Source organism: Salvelinus namaycush, chromosome 26, assembly GCF_016432855.1.
Source record: "Salvelinus namaycush isolate Seneca chromosome 26, SaNama_1.0, whole genome shotgun sequence".
NCBI classification, from domain to species: domain Eukaryota; kingdom Metazoa; phylum Chordata; class Actinopteri; order Salmoniformes; family Salmonidae; genus Salvelinus; species Salvelinus namaycush.
In genome coordinates, this window is record NC_052332.1 from 30574179 (window position 1) to 30598988 (window position 24810).

The 24810-nt window shown below is 45.8% G+C and overlaps 1 protein-coding gene across 1 annotated transcript in view; it reads right to left on the reverse strand.

Moving 5' to 3' along the window:
- Window positions 1–424: 424 nt before the first annotated feature.
- LOC120021523 (serine/threonine-protein kinase PAK 3-like) overlaps window positions 425–24810 on the reverse strand; it is an 86043-nt gene continuing 61657 nt past the window's right edge. The window contains exons 11-15 of the mRNA XM_038965314.1: window positions 14425–14542; window positions 3917–4016; window positions 3552–3748; window positions 3313–3450; window positions 425–675 (exon numbers count right to left, since the gene is read on the reverse strand). Of these exons, the coding sequence (XP_038821242.1) occupies window positions 586–675; window positions 3313–3450; window positions 3552–3748; window positions 3917–4016; window positions 14425–14542 (643 nt within the window). The 3' untranslated portion in view covers window positions 425–585. The remainder of the gene's footprint in view (window positions 676–3312; window positions 3451–3551; window positions 3749–3916; window positions 4017–14424; window positions 14543–24810) is intronic.

Below are 24810 nucleotides of genomic sequence, written 5' to 3' on the forward strand. Positions count from 1 at the left end.
CATGGAGCCAAAGTCATGCAGGCATATACTGGGTCCAGAGTCCCCAAATCTGTCTCATATAAAATGTTCACTGCAGGAGATGCCTGATGGAAAGGGAAAGGGAACCAAGGCGATTGCTGGACAGACAAGGAAGGAATCACATTATCTCAGTGCTGTTACTTTCTGCCTCTCTTCCTGGATCTCTCCCTTTTGAAAAGGAGCTTTTTTCTTTTTTTCCCTATTTTCTATTTTTAGTATTTAGTTTAGGAGCCTCTACTCCCCTCACAGGACAAACACACGCTTATGCACACACGCTACTTCACACAGGCTGCTACTGCACACACTCTTATGAACACACGCTTACGCACACGCTAACAGACGTCTGACAGACTGCTCCACATGTACAGAATGCTGTGGAGAACTAGAGGAGGAGGCGGCAGGCGGTTCAGCAGCAGCGTCCCACCGCTGAGAGGCCCTGCAGGCCAGCTGTCCATCCCCTGTATGAGGCAGCAGGGGGGTTGGTTACTGGTCTGTCCTTGTGCTGTCAGTCTGTCACACAACACCATGGAGCAGGGTCCAGCTCTGTGTGTGGACACATGGCGCCCTCTAGCGGCTGCTGTTTTTTATGGCCTCCTTGGCTGCTACAATCAGAGGGCTCAGGCTGGACAGGGGCTTGGCTAACTTCAGGAATGAATGCTGCAAGGAACACAAGAGAAGAATAGTGATGAGGGGAATGCTCTGCAACCCTGCATGTACAGACTGTGATTTAAGGTTAGAACTGTACACGTAACTGCCAGAATAAAGAAAACACATGAGTAAATGAAGGATACTAAGTATATTAAAGCAGGTGATTCCACACAAGTGTGGTTCCTGAGTTAATTAACCAATTAACATCCCAGCATGCTTAGGGTCATGTATAAAAATGCTGTTTCCCGTTTCTTTTACAATGCACTCATATATACATATTCTAATGGTATCAGGTATTTCTTTATATTTTGTGTTAAAATATAGAAAATTATATGTGCCTAATTTGCGTACATACACAGGGTATATTTGCATATATGAATATATTTTTAATTATTACTTTTTTCAATTCCACAAAAAATGTATACCCCTCAAAATAAAGTTATCTTTCTTATGATGTAAATGTCTATCTGATGTGTTAAATCCCAGACAAAGCTTTAGCAATCTTATGGATGCAACGGAAAGACAATGTATTCCATTGAGCCCATTTCAGCCATTACCGGGGTGTGTTTGACAGGTCATTACAAACATCCTGTGGTAACGTTAACGGGAAAAAACGATGTTGCCACAAACAAGAGTATGAAAGAGTCGCAGGAGTAAAATGAAAGCAATCAATCAGGCCAGATTTAGGTTAGGGTTATGCTAGAGTGGTAAGATTTAGGTTAGGGTTATGCTAGAGTGGTCAGATTTAGGTTAGGGTTATGTTAGAGTGGTCAGATTTGGGTTATGTTAGAGTGGTCAGGTTTAGGTTAGGGTTATGTTAGAGTGGTCAGGTTTAGGTTAGGGTTATGTTAGAGTGGTCAGGTTTAGGTTAGGGTTATGTTAGAGTGGTCAGGTTTAGGTTAGGGTTATGTTAGAGTGGTCAGGTTTAGGTTAGGGTTATGTTAGAGTGGTCAGGTTTAGGTTAGGGTTATGTTAGAGTAGTCAGGTTTAGGTTAGGGTTATGTTAGAGTGGTCAGGTTTAGGTTATGTTAGAGTGGTCAGGTTTAGGTTAGGGTTAGGGTTATGTTAGAGTGGTCAGGTTTAGGTTATGTTAGAGTGGTCAGGGTTGGGTTATGTTAGAGTGGTCAGGTTTAGGTTAGGGTTATGTTAGAGTGGTCAGGGTTGGGTTATGTTAGAGTGGTCAGGTTTAGGTTAGGGTTATGTTAGAGTGGTCAGATTAGGGTTATGTTAGAGTGGTCAGGGTTGGGTTATGTTAGAGTGGTCAGGGTTGGGTTATGTTAGAGTGGTCAGGTTTAGGTTAGGGTTATGTTAGAGTGGTCAGGGTTGGGTTATGTTAGAGTGGTCAGGGTTGGGCTTTGTTAGAGTGGTCAGGGTTGGGTTATGTTAGAGTGGTCAGGTTTGGGTTATGTTAGAGTGGTCAGGGTTGGGTTATGTTAGAGTGGTCAGGTTCGGGTTATGTTAGAGTGGTCAGGGTTGGGTTATGTTAGAGTGGTCAGGGTTGGGTTATGTTAGAGTGGTCAGGGTTGGGTTATGTTAGAGTGGTCAGGTTCGGGTTATGTTAGAGTGGTCAGGGTTGGGTTATGTTAGAGTGGTCAGGGTTGGGTTATGTTAGAGTGGTCAGGGTTGGGTTATGTTAGAGTGGTCAGGGTTGGGTTATGTTAGAGTGGTCAGGGTTGGGTTATGTTAGAGTGGTCAGGGTTGGGTTATGTTAGAGTGGTCAGGGTTGGGTTATGTTAGAGTGGTCAGGGTTGGGTTATGTTAGAGTGGTCAGGGTTGGGTTATGTTAGAGTGGTCAGGTTTAGGTTAGGGTTATGTTAGAGTGGTCAGGGTTGGGTTATGTTAGAGTGGTCAGGTTTAGGTTATGTTAGAGTGGTCAGGGTTGGGTTATGTTAGAGTGGTCAGGGTTGGGTTATGTTAGAGTGGTCAGGGTTGGGTTATGTTAGAGTGGTCAGGGTTGGGTTATTTTAGAGTGGTCAGGGTTGGGTTATGTTAGAGTGGTCAGGGTTGGGTTATGTTAGAGTGGTCAGGGTTGGGTTATGTTAGAGTGGTCAGGGTTGGGTTATGTTAGAGTGGTCAGGGTTGGGTTATGTTAGAGTGGTCAGGTTTGGGTTATTTTAGCCTCTGCCGAATCCCCAACAACTGGATGTTCTGGTTTTCAGTGGAAATGGAAAGAGAGCTTGTGACGCAACTTCCTCTTTTGGACGTTAACAAAAAGGAGACCCTACATCTTAACTCCTCCTCCACAGTTACTGGATTGGTTGAACAGTGCAGAAGAGAACCTCCTCCAACATATTTTTTTATTCTCATCAAGACCAGTATATAGGGAATCTAGTTTCAGGTGTTTCTTTTACACATGCTACATTAGGTTAGGCTTATGTTAGAGTCGTCAGGTTTAGGTTAGGGTTATGTTAGAGTGGTCAGGTTTAGGTTAGGGTTATGTTAGAGTGGTCAGGTTTAGGTTAGGGTTATGTTAGTGTAGTCAGGTTTAGGTTAGGGTTATGTTAGAGTAGTCGGGTTTAGGTTAGGGTTATGTTAGAGTAGTCAGGTTTAGGTTAGGGTTATGTTAGTGGTCAGCTTTGGGTTATGTTAGAGTGGTCAGGTTTACATAGGTTATGTTTTGGTGGTCAGGGTGGGGTTGTTGTGTACCTGGAGGAGCTCCTTGGCTGAGCCTCTGCGGTCCACGTCCATCTCCAGGCAGCGGTTGAGGAAGTCTCTGAACACGGAGGTCAGACGCTCAGGGTTCTGCAGCTCTGGAGTCCCGTTGGTGGCGATTAGGTACAGGGCCTGAGGAGATGGAAAGAGGGGTGGAGAGGGCCAATCAGTTACTGATCAAATAGTATATCCCTGGATGTGTGTGTAGTGTAGATGGTGTGTTTCAGTCTTACCCTGAGAGGGTTCTCATTCAGGTAGGGAGGTTCTCCCTCCACCATCTCTATAGCCATGATACCCAGGGACCAGATGTCCACCTTGGGCCCGTAGGCCTTACGGGTCACGACCTCGGGTGCCATCCAATAGGGCGTGCCCACCATGGTGCTTCGCTTGTTCTGCTCTGGGGTGATCTGGGCACAGAACCCAAAGTCGGCTGCAGGGAGAGAGAAACACGTCAGACATTGGTTTCAACTCCACTCATTCCCACATGACTCTTTCCCCCAATCCCATCCATTTCCACATCACTCTGTCCACCAACATACCATTGACTGCATCATTCCACCCTGGTCCCTGCCTGTCCCCTACTGGTGAGGTGACTTACTGAGCTTGACCGAGCCGTCCATGCCCAGCAGGATGTTGTCACTCTTGATGTCTCTGTGGATCACCTGGTTGGAGTGCAGGAAGTCCAGAGCCTGCAGACACTGTAGAGAGTGGAGACACAGACACATTTCTCCCAATTAAGATCTTTAAAATAACCACAACAGCCTTGATCTCTGAACCAAGTTTTTAGTACTATATCTCTTGACACATTGATGAAAATAATCATGGCCTCTAATCCTTCAAGCTGCATACTGGACCCTATTCCAACTAAACTACTGAAAGAGCTGCTTCCTGTGCTTGGCCCTCCTATGTTGAACATAATAAACGGCTCTCTATCCACTGGATGTGTACCAAAACTATCGGCCTATATTGAATCTCCCATTCCTCTCAAAGATTTTAGAAAAAGCTGTTGCACGGCCACTCACTGCCTTCCTGAAGACAAACAATGTATATAAAATGCTTCAGTCTGGTTTTAGACCCCATCATAGCACTGAGACTGCACTTGTGAAGGTGGCAAATGACCTTTTAATGGCGTCAGACTGAGGCTCTGCATCTGTCCTTGTGCTCCTAGACCTTAGTGCTGCTTTTGATACCATCGATCACCACATTCTTTTGGAGAGATTGGAAACCCAAATTGGTCTACACGGACAAGTTTTGGCCTGGTTTAGATCTTATCTATCGGAAAGATATCAGTTTGTCTCTGTGGATGGTTTGTCCTCCGACAAATCAACTGTACATTCCGGTGTTCCTCAAGGCTCCATTTTAGGACCACTATTGTTTTCACCATATATTTTACCTCTTGGTGGTGTCATTCGGAAACATAATGTTAACTTTCACTGCTATGCGGACGACTCACAGCTGTACATTTCGATGAAACATGGTGAAGCCCCAAAATTGCCCTCCCTGGAAGCCTGTGTTTCAGACATAAGGAAGTGGATGGCTGCAAACTTTCTACTTTTAAACTCGGACAAAACAGAGATGCTTGTTTTAGGTCCCAAGAAACAAAGAGATCTTCTGTTGAATCTGACAATTAATCTTTTTTTTTTTTTTTTTTTTTTTTTTATTTTATCCCATTTTCTCCCCAATTTTCGTGGTATCCAATCGCTAGTAATTACTACCTTGTCTCATCGCTACAACTCCCGTACGGGCTCGGGAGAGACGAAGGTCGAAAGCCATGCGTCCTCCGAAGCACAACCCAACCAGCCGTACTGCTTCTTAACACAGCGCGCCTCCAACCCGGAAGCCAGCCGCACCAATGTGTCGGAGGAAACACCGTGTACCTGGCCCCCTTGGTTGGCGCGCACTGCGCCCGGCCCGCCACAGGAGTCGCTGGAGCGCGATGAGACAAGGATATCCCTACCGGCCAAACCCTCCCTAACCCGGACGACGCTATGCCAATTGTGCGTCGCCCCACGGACCTCCCGGTCGCGGCCGGCTGCGACAGAGCCTGGGCGCGAACCCAGAGACTCTGGTGGCGCAGTTAGCACTGCGATGCAGTGCCCTAGACCACTGCGCCACCCGGGAGGCCCTGACAATTAATCTTGATGGTTGTACAGTCGTCTCAAATAAAACTGTGAAGGACCTCTCCGTTACTCTGGACCCTGATCTCTCTTTTGACGAACATATCAAGATTGTTTCAAGGACAGCTTTTTCCATCTGCGTAACATTGCAAAAATCTGACATTTTCTGTCCAAAATTGATGCAGAAAAATGTATCCATGCTTTTGTTACTTCTAGGTTAGACTACTGCAATGCTCTACTTTCCGGCTACCAGGATAAAGCACTAAATAAACTTCAGTTAGTGCTAAATACGGCTGCTAGAATCCTGACTAGAACGATTTTTTAAAATCATATTACTCCAGTGCTTGCCTTTCTACACTGGCTTCCTGTTAAGGCAAGGGCTGATTTCAAGGTTTTACTGCTAACCTACAAAGCATTACATGGACTTGCTCCTACCTATCTTTCCGATTTGGTCCTGCCGTACATACCTACACGTATGCTATGGTCACAAGACGCAGGCCTCCTTACTGTCCCTAGAATTTCTAAGCAAACAGCTGGAGGCAGGGCTTTCTTCTATAGAGCTCCATTTTTATGGAATGGTCTGCCTATCCATGTGAGAGATGCAGACTTGGTCTCAACCTTTAAGTCTTTACTGAAGACTCATCTCTTCAGTAGGTCCTATGATTGAGTGTAGTCTGGCTCAGGAGTGTGAAGGTGAACGGAAAGGCACTGGAGTAACGAACCGCCCTTTCTGTCTCTGCCTGGCCGGTTCCCCTCTCTCCACTGGGATTCTCTGCCTCTAACACTATTACAGGGGCTGAGTCACTGGCTTACTGGTGCTCTTCCATGCCATCCGTAGGAGGGGTGCGTCACTTGAGTGGGTTGAGTCACTGACGTGATCTTCCTCTTTGGGTTGTGCCGTGGCAGAGATCTTTGTGGGCTATACTCGGCCTTGTCTCAGAATGGTAAGTTGGTGGTTGAATATATCCCTCTAGTGGTGTGGGGGCTGTGCTATGACAAAGTGGGTGGGGTTATATCCTGCCTGTTTGGCCCTGTCCGGGGGTATCGTCGGACGGGGACACAGTGTCTCCCAACCCCTCCTGTCTCAGCCTTCAGTATTTATGCTGCAGTAGTTTATGTGTCGGGGGGCTAGGGTCAGTCTGTTATATCTGGAGTATTTCTCCTGTCTTATCCGGTGTCCTGTGTGAATTTAAGTATGCTCTCTCTAATTTGCTCTCTCTCTCTTTCTCTCTCTCTCTCTCTCTCTGAGGAGCTGAGCCCTAGGACCATGCCTCAGGACTACCTGGCCTGATGACTCCTTGCTGTCCCCAGTCCACCTGGCCGTGCTGCTGCTCCAGTTTCAACTGTTCTGCCTGCGGCTATGGAACTCTGACCTGTTCACCGCACGTGTTACCTGTCCCAGACCTGCTGTTTTCAACTCTCTAGAGACAGCAGGAGCGGTAGAGATACTCTGAATGATTGGCTATGAAAAGCCAACTGACATATATTCCTGAGGTGCTGACCTGTTGCACCCTAAAAAACCACTAGGATTATTATTATTTGACCCTGCTGGTCATCTATGAACATTTGAACATCTTGGCCATGTTCTGTTATAATCTCCACCCGGCACAGCCAGAAGAGGACTGGCCACCCCTCATAGCCTGGTTCCTCTCTAGGTTTCTTCCTAGGTTCTGGCCTTTCTAGGGAGTTTTTCCTAGCCACCGTGCTTCTACACCTGCATTGCTTGCTGTTTGGGGTTTTAGGCTGGGTTTCTGTACAGTACTTTGAGATATCAGCTGATGTAAGAAGGGCTTTATAAATACATTTGATTGATTGATTGATATTTAATATGAACAGTGGAGAAGACAGAGGTTACAGTTGAGATGGGGGAGGTTACAGTGGAGAAGACAGAGGTTACAGTGGAGAAGACAGAGGTTACAGTGGAGAAGACAGAGGTTACAGTGGAGAAGACAGAGGTTACAGTGGAGACGGGAGAGTTTACAGTGGAGAAGGCAGAACTTACAGTGGCGAAGACAGAGGTTACAGTGGAGACGGGAGAGTTTACAGTGGAGAAGGCAGAACTTACAGTGGCGAAGACAGAGGTTACAGTGGAGACGGGAGAGTTTACAGTGGAGAAGGCAGAACTTACAGTGGCGAAGACAGAGGTTACAGTGGCGAAGACAGAGGTTACAGTGGAGACGGGAGAGTTTACAGTGGAGAAGGCAGAACTTACAGTGGCGAAGACAGAGGTTACAGTGGAGACGGGAGAGTTTACAGTGGAGAAGGCAGAACTTACAGTGGCGAAGACAGAGATTACAGTGGAGATGGGAGAGTTTACAGTGGAGAAGGCAGAACTTACAGTGGCGAAGACAGAGGTTACAGTGGAGACGGGAGAGTTTACAGAGGAGCAGACAGAGGTTACAGTGGAGAAGACAGAGATTACAGTGGAGAAGGCAGAGGTTCCAAATCAAATCTAATTTTATTTGTCACATGCGCCGAATACAACAACACCTTACAGTGAAATGCTTACTTACAAGCCCTTAACCAACAATGCAGTTTTAAGAAAATACCTACAAATTAATAAAAGTAACAAATAATTAAAGAGCAGTAGTAAAATAACAATAGCGAGGCTTTATACAGGGGGTACCGGTACAGACTCAATGTGCGGGGGCACCGGTTAGCAGCAGCGTAAGTGGGGGGTGGGGGCAATGCAAATAGTCTGTAAAAGCCATTTGATTAGATGTTGAGGAGTCTTATAGCTTGGGGGTAGAAGCTGTTTAGAAGCCTCTTGGACCTAGACTTGGTGCTCCGGTACCGCTTGCCGTGCGGTAGCAGAGAGAACAGTCTATGACTAGGGTGGCTGGATTTTTAGGGCCTTCCTCTGACATAGGTATAGAGGTCCTGGATGGCAGGAAGCTTGGCCCCGGTGATGTACTGGGCCGTACGCACTACCCTCTGTAGTGCCGTGCGGTCAGAGGCCGAGCAGTTGCCATACCAGGCAGTGATGCAACCAGTCAGGATGCTCTCGATGGTGCAGCTGTAGAACCTTTTGAGGATCTAAGGACCCATGCCAAATCTTTTCAGTCTCCTGAGGGAGAATAGGCATTGTCGTGCCCTGTGTTTGGACCATGATAGTTTGTTGGTAATGTGGAAGCTCTCAACCCCCTCCATTATAGCCCCGACGATGTGAATGGGGGTGTGCTCGGCCTTCCTTTTCCTGTAGTCCACGATCAGCTCCTTTGTCTTGATCACGTTGAGGTAACTGGTGAGGTGTTGACAAAAGAGGACTGTCACTGAGGGGTAGTAACTGGTAAGGGGATGGCAGTAGAGGACTGCCACTGAGGGGTAGTAACTGGTAGGGGGTAGACAGTAGAGGACTGCCACTGAGGGGTGGTAAGTGGTAAGGGGTTGACAGTAGAGGACTGCCACTGAGGGGTAGTAACTGGTAAGGGGTTGACAGTAGAGGTCTGTCACTGAGGGGTGGTAAGTGGTAAGGGGTTGACAGTAGAGGACTGCCTCTGAGGGTATGTAACTGGTAAGGGGTTGACAGCAGAGGTCTGTCACTGAGGGGTGGTAAGTGGTAAGGGGTTGACAGTAGAGGACTGCCACTGAGGGGTAGTAACTGGTAAGGGGTTGACAGCAGAGGACTGCCACTGAGGGGTGGTAACTGGTAAGGGGTTGACAGCAGAGGACTGCCACTGAGGGGTGGTAACTGGTAAGGGGTTGACAGCAGAGGTCTGTCACTGAGGGGTGGTAACTGGTAAGGGGTTGACAGCAGAGGACTGCCACTGAGGGGTGGTAAGTGGTAAGGGGTTGACAGTAGAGGTCTGTCACTGAGGGGTGGTAACTGGTAAGGGGTTGACAGCAGAGGACTGCCACTGAGGGGTGGTAACTGGTAAGGGGTTGACAGCAGAGGACTGTCACTGAGGGGTGGTAAGTGGTAAGGGGTTGACAGTAGAGGACTGCCACTGAGGGGTAGTAACTGGTAAGGGGTTGACAGCAGAGGACTGCCACTGAGGGGTGGTAACTGGTAAGGGGTTGACAGCAGAGGTCTGTCACTGAGGGGTGGTAACTAGGGTTGAATTGCAGAAACACGGTTACTGAGACTTACCGAGATTCACAGCCCAAAACCACACCCTTTTCCCGGGATAAATAATGTTGAGAAACCGGTCAATTATAATAAGTTATTTATATGAACAGCATGGCGTGAAATGGAACTGTTAAATTACATGCAATGTCTAAATCTTGCTTCTCTATGGCCTCTGCATGATGAATCAATGCTCAGGGTGGGACAGCTCATCTCAGTATGGAGCACTTCACAATACATGTAGACCTCTCTCACCATGGTGACTTTATTTCTTGTGACAGGTAGACCTAGCATCTCACCATGGTGACTTTATTTCTTGTGACAGGTAGACCTAGCATCTCACCATGGTGACTTTATTTATTGTGACAGGTAGACCTAGCATCGCATCATGGTGACTTTATTTCTTGTGACAGGTAGACCTAGCATCTCACCATGGTGACTTTATTTATTGTGACAGGTAGACCTAGCATCTCACCATGGTGACTTTATTTCTTGTGACAGGTAGACCTAGCATCTCACCATGGTGACTTTATTTCTTGTGACAGGTAGACCTAGCATCTCACCATGGTGACTTTATTTCTTGTGACAGGTAGACCTAGCATCTCATCATGGTGACTTTATTTCTTGTGACAGGTAGACCTAGCATCTCACCATGGTGACTTTATTTCTTGTGACAGGTAGACCTAGCATCTCACCATGGTGACTTTATTTCTTGTGACAGGTAGACCTAGCATCTCACCATGGTGACTTTATTTCTTGTGACAGGTAGACCTAGCATCTCATCATGGTGACTTTATTTCTTGTGACAGGTAGACCTAGCATCTCACCATGGTGACTTTATTTCTTGTGACAGGTAGACCTAGCATCTCACCATGGTGACTTTATTTCTTGTGACAGGTAGACCTACATTGGCTGCAGCATAGCCTATGCTACTGTAAGGTCCAAATGCGTGTCTAATTTACACATCTCCTTCTGGCTTTCGGGGTTCACCATATTTAATTGCAGCTGCAGACTTTTAAAACAGCCTATCACTCGAATATGGATGCTTTAAATCAGAGCATGTGTGAGCAGTCTCTCTCTCCATCAATTCCATTCAAATTGCATCCAAAATAGATAATCCTGTTTAAAGATTGATATACTGTATTTGTCCTAGCCTACCTCTTTCAGCTAATTAATGATGGGTTATGCATAATGAGCTTCTAACTTCTAGCCTCTGTCTCTTGCGCAATATGCACGCACCTCCGTCTTCTCTCTTTATAAAACTCTCCTTAGCTCTTGGAGTCCAATGCAGGAAGAGCCAGCGTAGAATAGCTTGATGGAGAAAAAAAAGTTAGCATTTATTACACCGGTAGACTATTTGAAGAGGGACGCATGCTCTTGCTTGCTGAATGTTAAATACAACAGCCAATAGAACTCACTGGTAGTTTAAAAGAAGAGCGAACCCGTGATGCCGGTAGGCTATAGCAGTTACTCCAGAAAATGATGTCATGGCTTTAGAAGCTTCTGATAGGCTAATTGACATCATTTGAGTCAACTGGAGGTGTACCTGTGGATGTATTTCAAGGCCTACCTTCAAACTCTTTGCTTGACATCATGGGAAAATCGAAAGAAATCCGCCAAGACCTCAGAAAAAGTTTGTAGACCTCCACAAGTCTGGTACATCCTTGAGAGAAATTTCCAAATGCCTAAATGTACCATGTTCATCGGTACAAACAATAGTGTGCAAGTATAAACACCATGGGACCATGCAGCCATCATACCGCTCAGGAAGGAGACGCGTTCTGTCTCCTAGAGATGAACGTACTTTGGTGCGAAAAGTGCAAATCAATCCCAGAACAACAGCGAAGGACCTTGTGAAGATGCTAGAGGAAAAGGTACAAAAGTAAACAGTAAAACGAGTCCTATATCTACATAACCTGAAAGGCTGCTCAGCAAGGAAGAAGCCACTGCTCCAAAACCGCCAGAAAAAGCAAGACTACGGTTTGCAGCTGCACGCACATGGGGACAAAGATCGTACTTTTTGGAGAAATGTCCACTGGTCTGATGAAACAAAAGTAGAACTGTTTGGCCATAATGACCATCGTTAGGATTGGAGGAAAAAGAGGGAGGCTTGCAAGCCAAAGAACACCATCCCAACCGTGAAGCACGGGGGTGGCAGCATCATGTTGTGGCGGTGCTTTGCTGCAAGAGGGACTGGTGAACTTCACAAAATAGATAGCATCATGAGGCAGGAAAATTATGTGGATATATTGAAGCAACATCTCAAGACATCAGTCAGGAAGTTAAAGCTTGGTTGCAAATGGGTCTTCCAAATGGACAATGACCCCAAGCACACTTCCAAAGTTGTGTCAAAATGGCCTGACTCAGTTACACCAGCTCTATCAGGAGGAATGCGCCAAAATTCACCCAATTTATTGTGGGAAGCTTGTGGAAGGCTACCCGAAATGTTTGACCCGAGTTAAACAATTTAAAGGCAATGCTACCAAGTACTACCAAGTACTAATTGGGTGTATGTAAACTTTCTGAAAGAAATAAGAGCTGAAATAAATCATTCTCTCCACTATTATTCTGACATTTCACATTCTTAAAATAAAGTGGTGATCCTAACTGACCTAAAACAGGGAATTTTTATTCGGATTAAATGTCAGCAATTGTGAAAAACTGAGTTTAAATGTATTTGTCTAAGGTGTATGTAAACTTCTGACTTCAACTGTATATGCGTCAGTCTACTAATTATACAAATAGGCCCTATTATATTTCAAAATTAAAATCAAATTCGCTAGCCTATACTTGTAACTTTGTAGGCCGCATGTGCAGACCCAGAATCACATGTTCTCTTCTGCTTTATCATGGTTTGACTGATGTGCGTAATTCCAGTTTATATAATACAGTATAATACAATACAGTACAGTAATAGTCCAGACTCAAAAAGATAAGCCTACTGGATCTAGTTTCATTCATTTACCCAGGAGCATATAAACTCAGCAAAAAAAGAAACGTCCTCTCACTGTCAACTGCGTTCATTTTCAGCAAACTTAACATGTGATTCAACAACGGAGACATAAACTGGACATGTTCCACAGACATGTGACTAACAGAAATGGAATAATGTGTCCCTGAACAAAGGGGGGGTCAAAATCAAAAGTAACAGTCAGTATCTGGTGTGGCCACTAGCTGCATTAAGTACTGCAGTGCATCTCCTCCTCATGGACTGCACCAGATTTGCCAGTTCTTGCTGTGAGATGTTACCCCACTCTTCCACCAAGGCACCTGCAAGTTCCCGGACCTTTCTGGGGGGAATGGCTCTAGCCCTCACCCTCCGATCCAACAGGTCACAGACGTGCTCAATGGGATTGAGATCCAGGCTCTTCACTGGCCATGGCAGAACACTGACATTCCTGTCTTGCAGGAAATCACGCACAGAACGAGCAGTATGGCTGGTGACATTGTCATGCTGGAGGGTCATGTCAGGATGAGCCTGCAGGAAGGGTACCACATGAGGGAGGAGGATGTCTTCCCTGTAACGCACAGCATTGAGATTGCCTGCAATGACAACAAGCTCAGTCCGATGATGCTGTGACACACCTCCCCAGACCATGACGGACCCTCCACCTCCAAATCGATCCCGCTCCAGAGTACAGGCCTCTGTGTAACGCTCAGTCCTTCGACGATAAACGCAAATCCGTCCCTGCTGAGACAAAACCGTGACTCGTCAGTGAAGAGCACTTTTTACCAGTCCTGCCTGGTCCAGCGACGGCGGGTTTGTGCCCATAGTCGACGTTGTTGCCGGGGATGTCTGGTGAGGACCTGCCTTGCAACAGGCCTACAAGCCCTCAGTTCAGCCTCTCTCAGCCTATTGCGGACAGTCTGAGCACTGATGGAGGGATTGTGCGTTCCTGGTGTAACTCGGGCAGTTGTTGTTGCCATCCTGTACCTGTCTCACAGGTGTGATGTTTGGATGTACCGATCCTGTGCAGGTGTTGTTACACATGGTCTGCCACTGCAAGGTCGATCTGCTGTCCGTCCTGTCTCCCTGTAGCGCTGTCTTAGGCGTCTCACAGTACGGACATTTCAATTTATTGCCCTGGCCACATTGCAGTCCTCATGCCACCTTGCAGCATGCCTAAGGCACGTTCACGCAGATGAGCAGGGACCCTGGGCATCTTTCTTTTGGAGTTTTTCAGAGTCAGTAGAAAGGCCTCTTTGGTGTCCTAAGTTTTCATAACTGTGACCTTAATTGCCTACCATCTGTAAGCTGTTAGTGTCTTAACGACCGTTCCACAGGTGCATGTTCATTAATTGTTCATGGTTCATTGAACAAGCATGGGAAACAGTGTTTAAACCCTTTACAATGAAGATCTGTGAAGTTATTTGGATTTTCACTAATTATCTTTGAAAGACAGGGTCCTGAAAAAAGGACGTTTCTTTTTTTGCTGAGTATAGCTAGCTACATCTATGGGCTTTTATGTTTTTCTGTCGTAAATAATGTGCAGTAGCCTATATATCATACAGGCTATGTACTGGATAACGCCACAATTATTTTGGCTTTTTTGGGCTTGGGCTCATAAAATGTCTAATGTAGGGCTCATAAAATGTCTAATGTAGAGCTCATAAAATGTCTAATGTAGGGCTGATAAAATGTTTAATATAGGGCTCATAAAATGTCTAATGTAGGGCTCATTAAATGTCTAATGTAGGGCTCATAAAATGTCTAATATAGGGCTCATAAAATGTCTAATGTTGGGCTCATTAAATGTATAATGTAGGGCTCATAAAATGTCTAATGTAGGGCTCATAAAATGTTTAATATAGGGCTCATAAAATGTTTAATATAGGGCTCATAAAATGTCTAATGTAGGGCTCATAAAATGTCTAATGTTGGGCTCATTAAATGTCTAATGTAGGGCTCATTAAATGTCTTACTTCTCTGCAGACTGCAGCGATCTGGCCCTCGTCCATGCAGGTCTCAGTCACCACGTCAGTCAGTGAACCTCCAGCCAGGTATTCCATCACCACCCATAGCTCATCCCCTACCAGGTAACTACAGACAGAGGAGAGAGAGATGAAGTATACTAGTCCCTACCAGGTAACTACAGACAGAGGAGAGAGAGATGAAGTATACTAGTCCCTACCAGGTAACTACAGACAGAGGAGAGAGAGATGAAGTATACTAGTCCCTACCAGGTAACTACAGACAGAGGAGAGAGAGATGAAGTATACTAGTCCCTACCAGGTAACTACAGACAGAGGAGAGAGAGATGAAGTATACTAGTCCCTACCAGGTAACTACAGACAGAGGAGAGAGAGATGAAGTATACTAGTCCCTACCAGGTAACTACAGACAGAGGAGAGAGAGATGAAGTATACTAGTCCCTACCAGGTAACTACAGACAGAGGAGAGAGAGATGAAGTATACTAGTCCCTACCAGGTAACTACAGACAGAGGAGAGAGAGACGAAGTATACTAGTCCCTACCAGGTAACTACAGACAGAGGAGAGAGAGATGAAGTATACTAGTCCCTACCAGGTAACTACAGACAGAGGAGAGAGAGATGAAGTATACTAGTCCCTACCAGGTAACTACAGACAGAGGAGAGAGAGATGAAGTATACTAGTCCCTACCAGGTAACTACAGACAGAGGAGAGAGAGATGAAGTATACTAGTCCCTACCAGGTAACTACAGACAGAGGAGAGAGAGACGAAGTATACTAGTCCCTACCAGGTAACTACAGACAGAGGAGAGAGAGACGAAGTATACTAGTCCCTACCAGGTAACTACAGACAGAGGAGAGAGAGACGAAGTATACTAGTCCCTACCAGGTAACTACAGACAGAGGAGAGAGAGATGAAGTATACTAGTCCCTACCAGGTAACTACAGACAGAGGAGAGAGAGATGAAGTATACTAGTCCCTACCAGGTAACTACAGACAGAGGAGAGAGAGATGAAGTATACTAGTCCCTACCAGGTAACTACAGACAGAGGAGAGAGAGATGAAGTATACTAGTCCCTACCAGGTAACTACAGACAGAGGAGAGAGAGACGAAGTATACTAGTCCCTACCAGGTAACTACAGACAGAGGAGAGAGAGACGAAGTATACTAGTCCCTACCAGGTAACTACAGACAGAGGAGAGAGAGACGAAGTATACTAGTCCCTACCAGGTAACTACAGACAGAGGAGAGAGAGATGAAGTATACTAGTCCCTACCAGGTAATTACAGACAGAGGAGAGAGAGATGAAGTATACTAGTCCCTACCAGGTAACTACAGACAGAGGAGAGAGAGATGAAGTATACTAGTCCCTACCAGGTAACTACAGACAGAGGAGAGAGAGATGAAGTATACTAGTCCCTACCAGGTAACTACAGACAGAGGAGAGAGAGATGAAGTATACTAGTCCCTACCAGGTAACTACAGACAGAGGAGAGAGAGATGAAGTATACTAGTCCCTACCAGGTAACTACAGACAGAGGAGAGAGAGATGAAGTATACTAGTCCCTACCAGGTAACTACAGACAGAGGAGAGAGAGATGAAGTATACTAGTCCCTACCAGGTAACTACAGACAGAGGAGAGAGAGATGAAGTATACTAGTCCCTACCAGGTAACTACAGACAGAGGAGAGAGAGACGAAGTATACTAGTCCCTACCAGGTAACTACAGACAGAGGAGAGAGAGATGAAGTATACTAGTCCCTACCAGGTAACTACAGACAGAGGAGAGAGAGATGAAGTATACTAGTCCCTACCAGGTAACTACAGACAGAGGAGAGAGAGAAGAAGTATACTAGTCCATACCAGGTAACTACAGACAGAGGAGAGAGAGACGAAGTATACTAGTCCCTACCAGGTAACTACAGACAGAGGAGAGAGAGACGAAGTATACTAGTCCCTACCAGGTAACTACAGACAGAGGAGAGAGAGACGAAGTATACTAGTCCCTACCAGGTAACTACAGACAGAGGAGAGAGAGATGAAGTATACTAGTCCCTACCAGGTAACTACAGACAGAGGAGAGAGAGACGAAGTATACTAGTCCCTACCAGGTAACTACAGACAGAGGAGAGAGAGACGAAGTATACTAGTCCCTACCAGGTAACTACAGACAGAGGAGAGAGAGATGAAGTATACTAGTCCCTACCAGGTAACTACAGACAGAGGAGAGAGAGATGAAGTATACTAGTCCCTACCAGGTAACTACAGACAGAGGAGAGAGAGATGAAGTATACTAGTCCCTACCAGGTAACTACAGACAGAGGAGAGAGAGACGAAGTATACTAGTCCCTACCAGGTAACTACAGACAGAGGAGAGAGAGATGAAGTATACTAGTCCCTACCAGGTAACTACAGACAGAGGAGAGAGAGACGAAGTATACTAGTCCCTACCAGGTAACTACAGACAGAGGAGAGAGAGACGAAGTATACTAGTCCCTACCAGGTAACTACAGACAGAGGATAGAGAGACGAAGTATACTAGTCCCTACCAGGTAACTACAGACAGAGGAGAGAGAGACGAAGTATACTAGTCCCTACCAGGTAACTACAGACAGAGGAGAGAGAGACGAAGTATACTAGTCCCTACCAGGTAACTACAGACAGAGGAGAGAGAGACGAAGTATACTAGTCCCTACCAGGTAACTACAGACAGAGGAGAGAGAGATGAAGTATACTAGTCCCTACCAGGTAACTACAGACAGAGGAGAGAGAGATGAAGTATACTAGTCCCTACCAGGTAACTACAGACAGAGGAGAGAGAGATGAAGTATACTAGTCCCTACCAGGTAACTACAGACAGAGGAGAGAGAGATGAAGTATACTAGTCCCTACCAGGTAACTACAGACAGAGGAGAGAGAGATGAAGTATACTAGTCCCTACCAGGTAACTACAGACAGAGGAGAGAGAGATGAAGTATACTAGTCCCTACCAGGTAACTACAGACAGAGGAGAGAGAGACGAAGTATACTAGTCCCTACCAGGTAACTACAGACAGAGGAGAGAGAGACGAAGTATACTAGTCCCTACCAGGTAACTACAGACAGAGGAGAGAGAGATGAAGTATACTAGTCCCTACCAGGTAACTACAGACAGAGGAGAGAGAGATGAAGTATACTAGTCCCTACCAGGTAACTACAGACAGAGGAGAGAGAGATGAAGTATACTAGTCCCTACCAGGTAACTACAGACAGAGGAGAGAGAGACGAAGTATACTAGTCCCTACCAGGTAACTACAGACAGAGGAGAGAGAGACGAAGTATACTAGTCCCTACCAGGTAACTACAGACAGAGGAGAGAGAGACGAAGTATACTAGTCCCTACCAGGTAACTACAGACAGAGGAGAGAGAGATGAAGTATACTAGTCCCTACCAGGTAACTACAGACAGAGGAGAGAGAGATGAAGTATACTAGTCCCTACCAGGTAACTACAGACAGAGGAGAGAGAGATGAAGTATACTAGTCCCTACCAGGTAACTACACACAGAGGAGAGAGAGACGAAGTATACTAGTCCCTACCAGGTAACTACAGACAGAGGAGAGAGAGATGAAGTATACTAGTCCCTACCAGGTAACTACAGACAGAGGAGAGAGAGATGAAGTATACTAGTCCCTACCAGGTAACTACAGACAGAGGAGAGAGAGATGAAGTATACTAGTCCCTACCAGGTAACTACAGACAGAGGAGAGAGAGATGAAGTATACTAGTCCCTACCAGGTAACTACAGACAGAGGAGAGAGAGACGAAGTATACTAGTCCCTACCAGGTAACTACAGACAGAGGAGAGAGAGATGAAGTATACTAGTCCCTACCAGGTAACTACAGACAGAGGAGAGAGAGATGAAGTATACTAGTCCCTACCAGGTAACTACAGACAGAGGAGAGAGAGATGAAGTATACTAGTCCCTACCAGGTAACTACAGACAGAGGAGAGAGAGATGAAGTATACTAGTCCCTACCAGGTAACTACAGACAGAGGAGAGAGAGATGAAGTATACTAGTCCCTACCAGGTAACTACAGACAGAGGAGAGAGAGACGAAGTATACTAGTCAATAACCAGGTAACTACAGACAGAGGAGAGAGAGACGAAGTATACTAGTCCCTACCAGGTAACTACAGACAGAGGAGAGAGAGACGAAGTATACTAGTCCCTACCAGGTAACTACAGACAGAGGAGAGAGAGATGAAGTATACTAGTCCCTACCAGGTAACTACAGACAGAGGAGAGAGAGATGAAGTATACTAGTCCCTACCAGGTAACTACAGACAGAGGAGAGAGAGATGAAGTATACTAGTCCCTACCAGGTAACTACAGACAGAGGAGAGAGAGATGAAGTATACTAGTCCCTACCAGGTAACTACAGACAGAGGAGAGAGAGACGAAGTATACTAGTCCCTACCAGGTAACTACAGACAGAGGAGAGAGAGACGAAGTATACTAGTCCCTACCAGGTAACTACAGACAGAGGAGAGAGAGACGAAGTATACTAGTCCCTACCAGGTAACTACAGACAGAGGAGAGAGAGATGAAGTATACTAGTCCCTACCAGGTAATTACAGACAGAGGAGAGAGAGATGAAGTATACTAGTCCCTACCAGGTAACTACAGACAGAGGAGAGAGAGATGAAGTATACTAGTCCCTACCAGGTAACTACAGACAGAGGAGAGAGAGATGAAGTATACTAGTCCCTACCAGGTAACTACAGACAGAGGAGAAAGAGATGAAGTATACTAGTCCCTACCAGGTAACTACAGACAGAGGAGAGAGAGATGAAGTATACTAGTCCCTACCAGGTAACTACAGACAGAGGAGAGAGAGATGAAGTATACTAGTCCCTACCAGGTAACTACAGACAGAGGAGAGAGAGATGAAGTATACTAGTCCCTACCAGGTAACTACAGACAGAGGAGAGAGAGATGAAGTATACTAGTCCCTACCAGGTAACTACAGACAGAGGAGAGAGAGACGAAGTATACTAGTCCCTACCAGGTAACTACAGACAGAGGAGAGAGAGATGAAGTATACTAGTCCCTACCAGGTAACTACAGACAGAGGAGAGAGAGACGAAGTATACTAGTCCCTACCAGGTAACTACAGACAGAGGAGAGAGAGACGAAGTATACTAGTCCCTACCAGGTAACTAGAGACAGAGGAGAGAGAGACGAAGTATACTAGTCCCTACCAGGTAACTACAGACAGAGGAGAGAGAGACGAAGTATACTAGTCCCTACCAGGTAACTACAGACAGAGGAGAGAGAGACGAAGTATACTAGTCCCTACCAGGTAACTACAGACAGAGGAGAGAGAGACGAAGTATACTAGTCCCTACCAGGTAACTACAGACAGAGGAGAGAGAGACGAAGTATACTAGTCCCTACCAGGTAACTACAGACAGAGGAGAGAGAGACGAAGTATACTAGTCCCTACCAGGTAACTACAGACAGAGGAGAGAGAGATGAAGTATACTAGTCCCTACCAGGTAACTACAGACAGAGGAGAGAGAGATGAAGTATACTAGTCCCTACCAGGTAACTACAGACAGAGGAGAGAGAGATGAAGTATACTAGTCCCTACCAGGTAACTACAGACAGAGGAGAGAGAGACGAAGTATACTAGTCCCTACCAGGTAACTACAGACAGAGGAGAGAGAGATGAAGTATACTAGTCCCTACCAGGTAACTACAGACAGAGGAGAGAGAGACGAAGTATACTAGTCCCTACCAGGTAACTACAGACAGAGGAGAGAGAGATGAAGTTTACTAGTCCCTACCAGGTAACTACAGACAGAGGAGAGAGAGATGAAGTATACTAGTCCCTACCAGGTAACTACAGACAGAGGAGAGAGAGACGAAGTATACTAGTCCCTACCAGGTAACTACAGACAGAGGAGAGAGAGATGAAGTATACTAGTCCCTACCAGGTAACTACAGACAGAGGAGAGAGAGACGAAGTATACTAGTCCCTACCAGGTAACTACAGACAGAGGAGAGAGAGACGAAGTATACTAGTCCATACCAGGTAACTACAGACAGAGGAGAGAGAGATGAAGTATACTAGTCCCTACCAGGTAACTACAGACAGAGGAGAGAGAGACGAAGTATACTAGTCCCTACCAGGTAACTACAGACAGAGGAGAGAGAGATGAAGTATACTAGTCCCTACCAGGTAACTACAGACAGAGGAGAGAGAGACGAAGTATACTAGTCCCTACCAGGTAACTACAGACAGAGGAGAGAGAGATGAAGTATACTAGTCCCTACCAGGTAACTACAGACAGAGGAGAGAGAGATGAAGTATACTAGTCCCTACCAGGTAACTACAGACAGAGGAGAGAGAGATGAAGTATACTAGTCCCTACCAGGTAACTACAGACAGAGGAGAGAGAGATGAAGTATACTAGTCCCTACCAGGTAACTACAGACAGAGGAGAGAGAGATGAAGTATACTAGTCCCTACCAGGTAACTACAGACAGAGGAGAGAGAGATGAAGTATACTAGTCCCTACCAGGTAACTACAGACAGAGGAGAGAGAGATGAAGTATACTAGTCCCTACCAGGTAACTACAGACAGAGGAGAGAGAGATGAAGTATACTAGTCCCTACCAGGTAACTACAGACAGAGGAGAGAGAGACGAAGTATACTAGTCCCTACCAGGTAACTACAGACAGAGGAGAGAGAGACGAAGTATACTAGTCCCTACCAGGTAACTACAGACAGAGGAGAGAGAGACGAAGTATACTAGTCCCTACCAGGTAACTACAGACAGAGGAGAGAGAGATGAAGTATACTAGTCCCTACCAGGTAACTACAGACAGAGGAGAGAGAGACGAAGTATACTAGTCCCTACCAGGTAACTACAGACAGAGGAGAGAGAGACGAAGTATACTAGTCCCTACCAGGTAACTACAGACAGAGGAGAGAGAGACGAAGTATACTAGTCCCTACCAGGTAACTACAGACAGAGGAGAGAGAGACGAAGTATACTAGTCCCTACCAGGTAACTACAGACAGAGGAGAGAGAGATGAAGTATACTAGTCCCTACCAGGTAACTACAGACAGAGGAGAGAGAGACGAAGTATACTAGTCCCTACCAGGTAACTACAGACAGAGGAGAGAGAGACGAAGTATACTAGTCCCTACCAGGTAACTACAGACAGAGGAGAGAGAGATGAAGTATACTAGTCCCTACCAGGTAACTACAGACAGAGGAGAGAGAGATGAAGTATACTAGTCCCTACCAGGTAACTACAGACAGAGGAGAGAGAGATGAAGTATACTAGTCCCTACCAGGTAACTACAGACAGAGGAGAGAGAGATGAAGTATACTAGTCCCTACCAGGTAACTACAGACAGAGGAGAGAGAGATGAAGTATACTAGTCCCTACCAGGTAACTACAGACAGAGGAGAGAGAGACGAAGTATACTAGTCCCTACCAGGTAACTACAGACAGAGGAGAGAGAGACGAAGTATACTAGTCCCTACCAGGTAACTACAGACAGAGGAGAGAGAGATGAAGTATACTAGTCCCTACCAGGTAACTACAGACAGAGGAGAGAGAGACGAAGTATACTAGTCCCTACCAGGTAACTACAGACAGAGGAGAGAGAGATGAAGTATACTAGTCCCTACCAGGTAACTACAGACAGAGGAGAGAGAGATGAAGTATACTAGTCCCTACCAGGTAACTACAGACAGAGGAGAGAGAGATGAAGTATACTAGTCCCTACCAGGTAACTACAGACAGAGGAGAGAGAGATGAAGTATACTAGTCCCTACCAGGTAACTACAGACAGAGGAGAGAGAGATGAAGTATACTAGTCCCTACCAGGTAACTACAGACAGAGGAGAGAGAGATGAAGTATACTAGTCCCTACCAGGTAACTACAGACAGAGGAGAGAGAGATGAAGTATACTAGTCCCTACCAGGTAACTACAGACAGAGGAGAGAGAGATGAAGTATACTAGTCCCTACCAGGTAACTACAGACAGAGGAGAGAGAGATGAAGTATACTAGTCCCTACCAGGTAACTACAGACAGAGGAGAGAGAGACGAAGTATACTAGTCCCTACCAGGTAACTACAGACAGAGGAGAGAGAGATGAAGTATACTAGTCCCTACCAGGTAACTACAGACAGAGGAGAGAGAGATGAAGTATACTAGTCCCTACCAGGTAACTACAGACAGAGGAGAGAGAGATGAAGTATACTAGTCCCTACCAGGTAACTACAGACAGAGGAGAGAGAGACGAAGTATACTAGTCCCTACCAGGTAACTACAGACAGAGGAGAGAGAGACGAAGTATACTAGTCCCTACCAGGTAACTACAGACAGAGGAGAGAGAGATGAAGTATACTAGTCCCTACCAGGTAACTACAGACAGAGGAGAGAGAGACGAAGTATACTAGTCCCTACCAGGTAACTACAGACAGAGGAGAGAGAGACGAAGTATACTAGTCCCTACCAGGTAACTACAGACAGAGGAGAGAGAGATGAAGTATACTAGTCCCTACCAGGTAACTACAGACAGAGGAGAGAGAGATGAAGTATACTAGTCCCTACCAGGTAACTACAGACAGAGGAGAGAGAGATGAAGTATACTAGTCCCTACCAGGTAACTACAGACAGAGGAGAGAGAGATGAAGTATACTAGTCCCTACCAGGTAACTACAGACAGAGGAGAGAGAGACGAAGTATACTAGTCCCTACCAGGTAACTACAGACAGAGGAGAGAGAGATGAAGTATACTAGTCCCTACCAGGTAACTACAGACAGAGGAGAGAGAGATGAAGTATACTAGTCCCTACCAGGTAACTACAGACAGAGGAGAGAGAGATGAAGTATACTAGTCCCTACCAGGTAACTACAGACAGAGGAGAGAGAGACGAAGTATACTAGTCCCTACCAGGTAACTACAGACAGAGGAGAGAGAGACGAAGTATACTAGTCCCTACCAGGTAACTACAGACAGAGGAGAGAGAGATGAAGTATACTAGTCCCTACCAGGTAACTACAGACAGAGGAGAGAGAGACGAAGTATACTAGTCCCTACCAGGTAACTACAGACAGAGGAGAGAGAGACGAAGTATACTAGTCCCTACCAGGTAACTACAGACAGAGGAGAGAGAGACGAAGTATACTAGTCCCTACCAGGTAACTACAGACAGAGGAGAGAGAGATGAAGTATACTAGTCCCTACCAGGTAACTACAGACAGAGGAGAGAGAGATGAAGTATACTAGTCCCTACCAGGTAACTACAGACAGAGGAGAGAGAGATGAAGTATACTAGTCCCTACCAGGTAACTACAGACAGAGGAGAGAGAGACGAAGTATACTAGTCCCTACCAGGTAACTACAGACAGAGGAGAGAGAGACGAAGTATACTAGTCCCTACCAGGTAACTACAGACAGAGGAGAGAGAGACGAAGTATACTAGTCCCTACCAGGTAACTACAGACAGAGGAGAGAGAGACGAAGTATACTAGTCCCTACCAGGTAACTACAGACAGAGGAGAGAGAGACGAAGTATACTAGTCCCTACCAGGTAACTACAGACAGAGGAGAGAGAGATGAAGTATACTAGTCCCTACCAGGTAACTACAGACAGAGGAGAGAGAGACGAAGTATACTAGTCCCTACCAGGTAACTACAGACAGAGGAGAGAGAGATGAAGTATACTAGTCCCTACCAGGTAACTACAGACAGAGGAGAGAGAGATGAAGTATACTAGTCCCTACCAGGTAACTACAGACAGAGGAGAGAGAGACGAAGTATACTAGTCCCTACCAGGTAACTACAGACAGAGGAGAGAGAGATGAAGTATACTAGTCCCTACCAGGTAACTACAGACAGAGGAGAGAGAGATGAAGTATACTAGTCCCTACCAGGTAACTACAGACAGAGGAGAGAGAGATGAAGTATACTAGTCCCTACCAGGTAACTACAGACAGAGGAGAGAGAGACGAAGTATACTAGTCCCTACCAGGTAACTACAGACAGAGGAGAGAGAGATGCAGTATACTAGTCCCTACCAGGTAACTACAGACAGAGGAGAGAGAGACGAAGTATACTAGTCCCTACCAGGTAACTACAGACAGAGGAGAGAGAGACGAAGTATACTAGTCCCTACCAGGTAACTACAGACAGAGGAGAGAGAGACGAAGTATACTAGTCCCTACCAGGTAACTACAGACAGAGGAGAGAGAGATGAAGTATACTAGTCCCTACCAGGTAACTACAGACAGAGGAGAGAGAGACGAAGTATACTAGTCCCTACCAGGTAACTACAGACAGAGGAGAGAGAGACGAA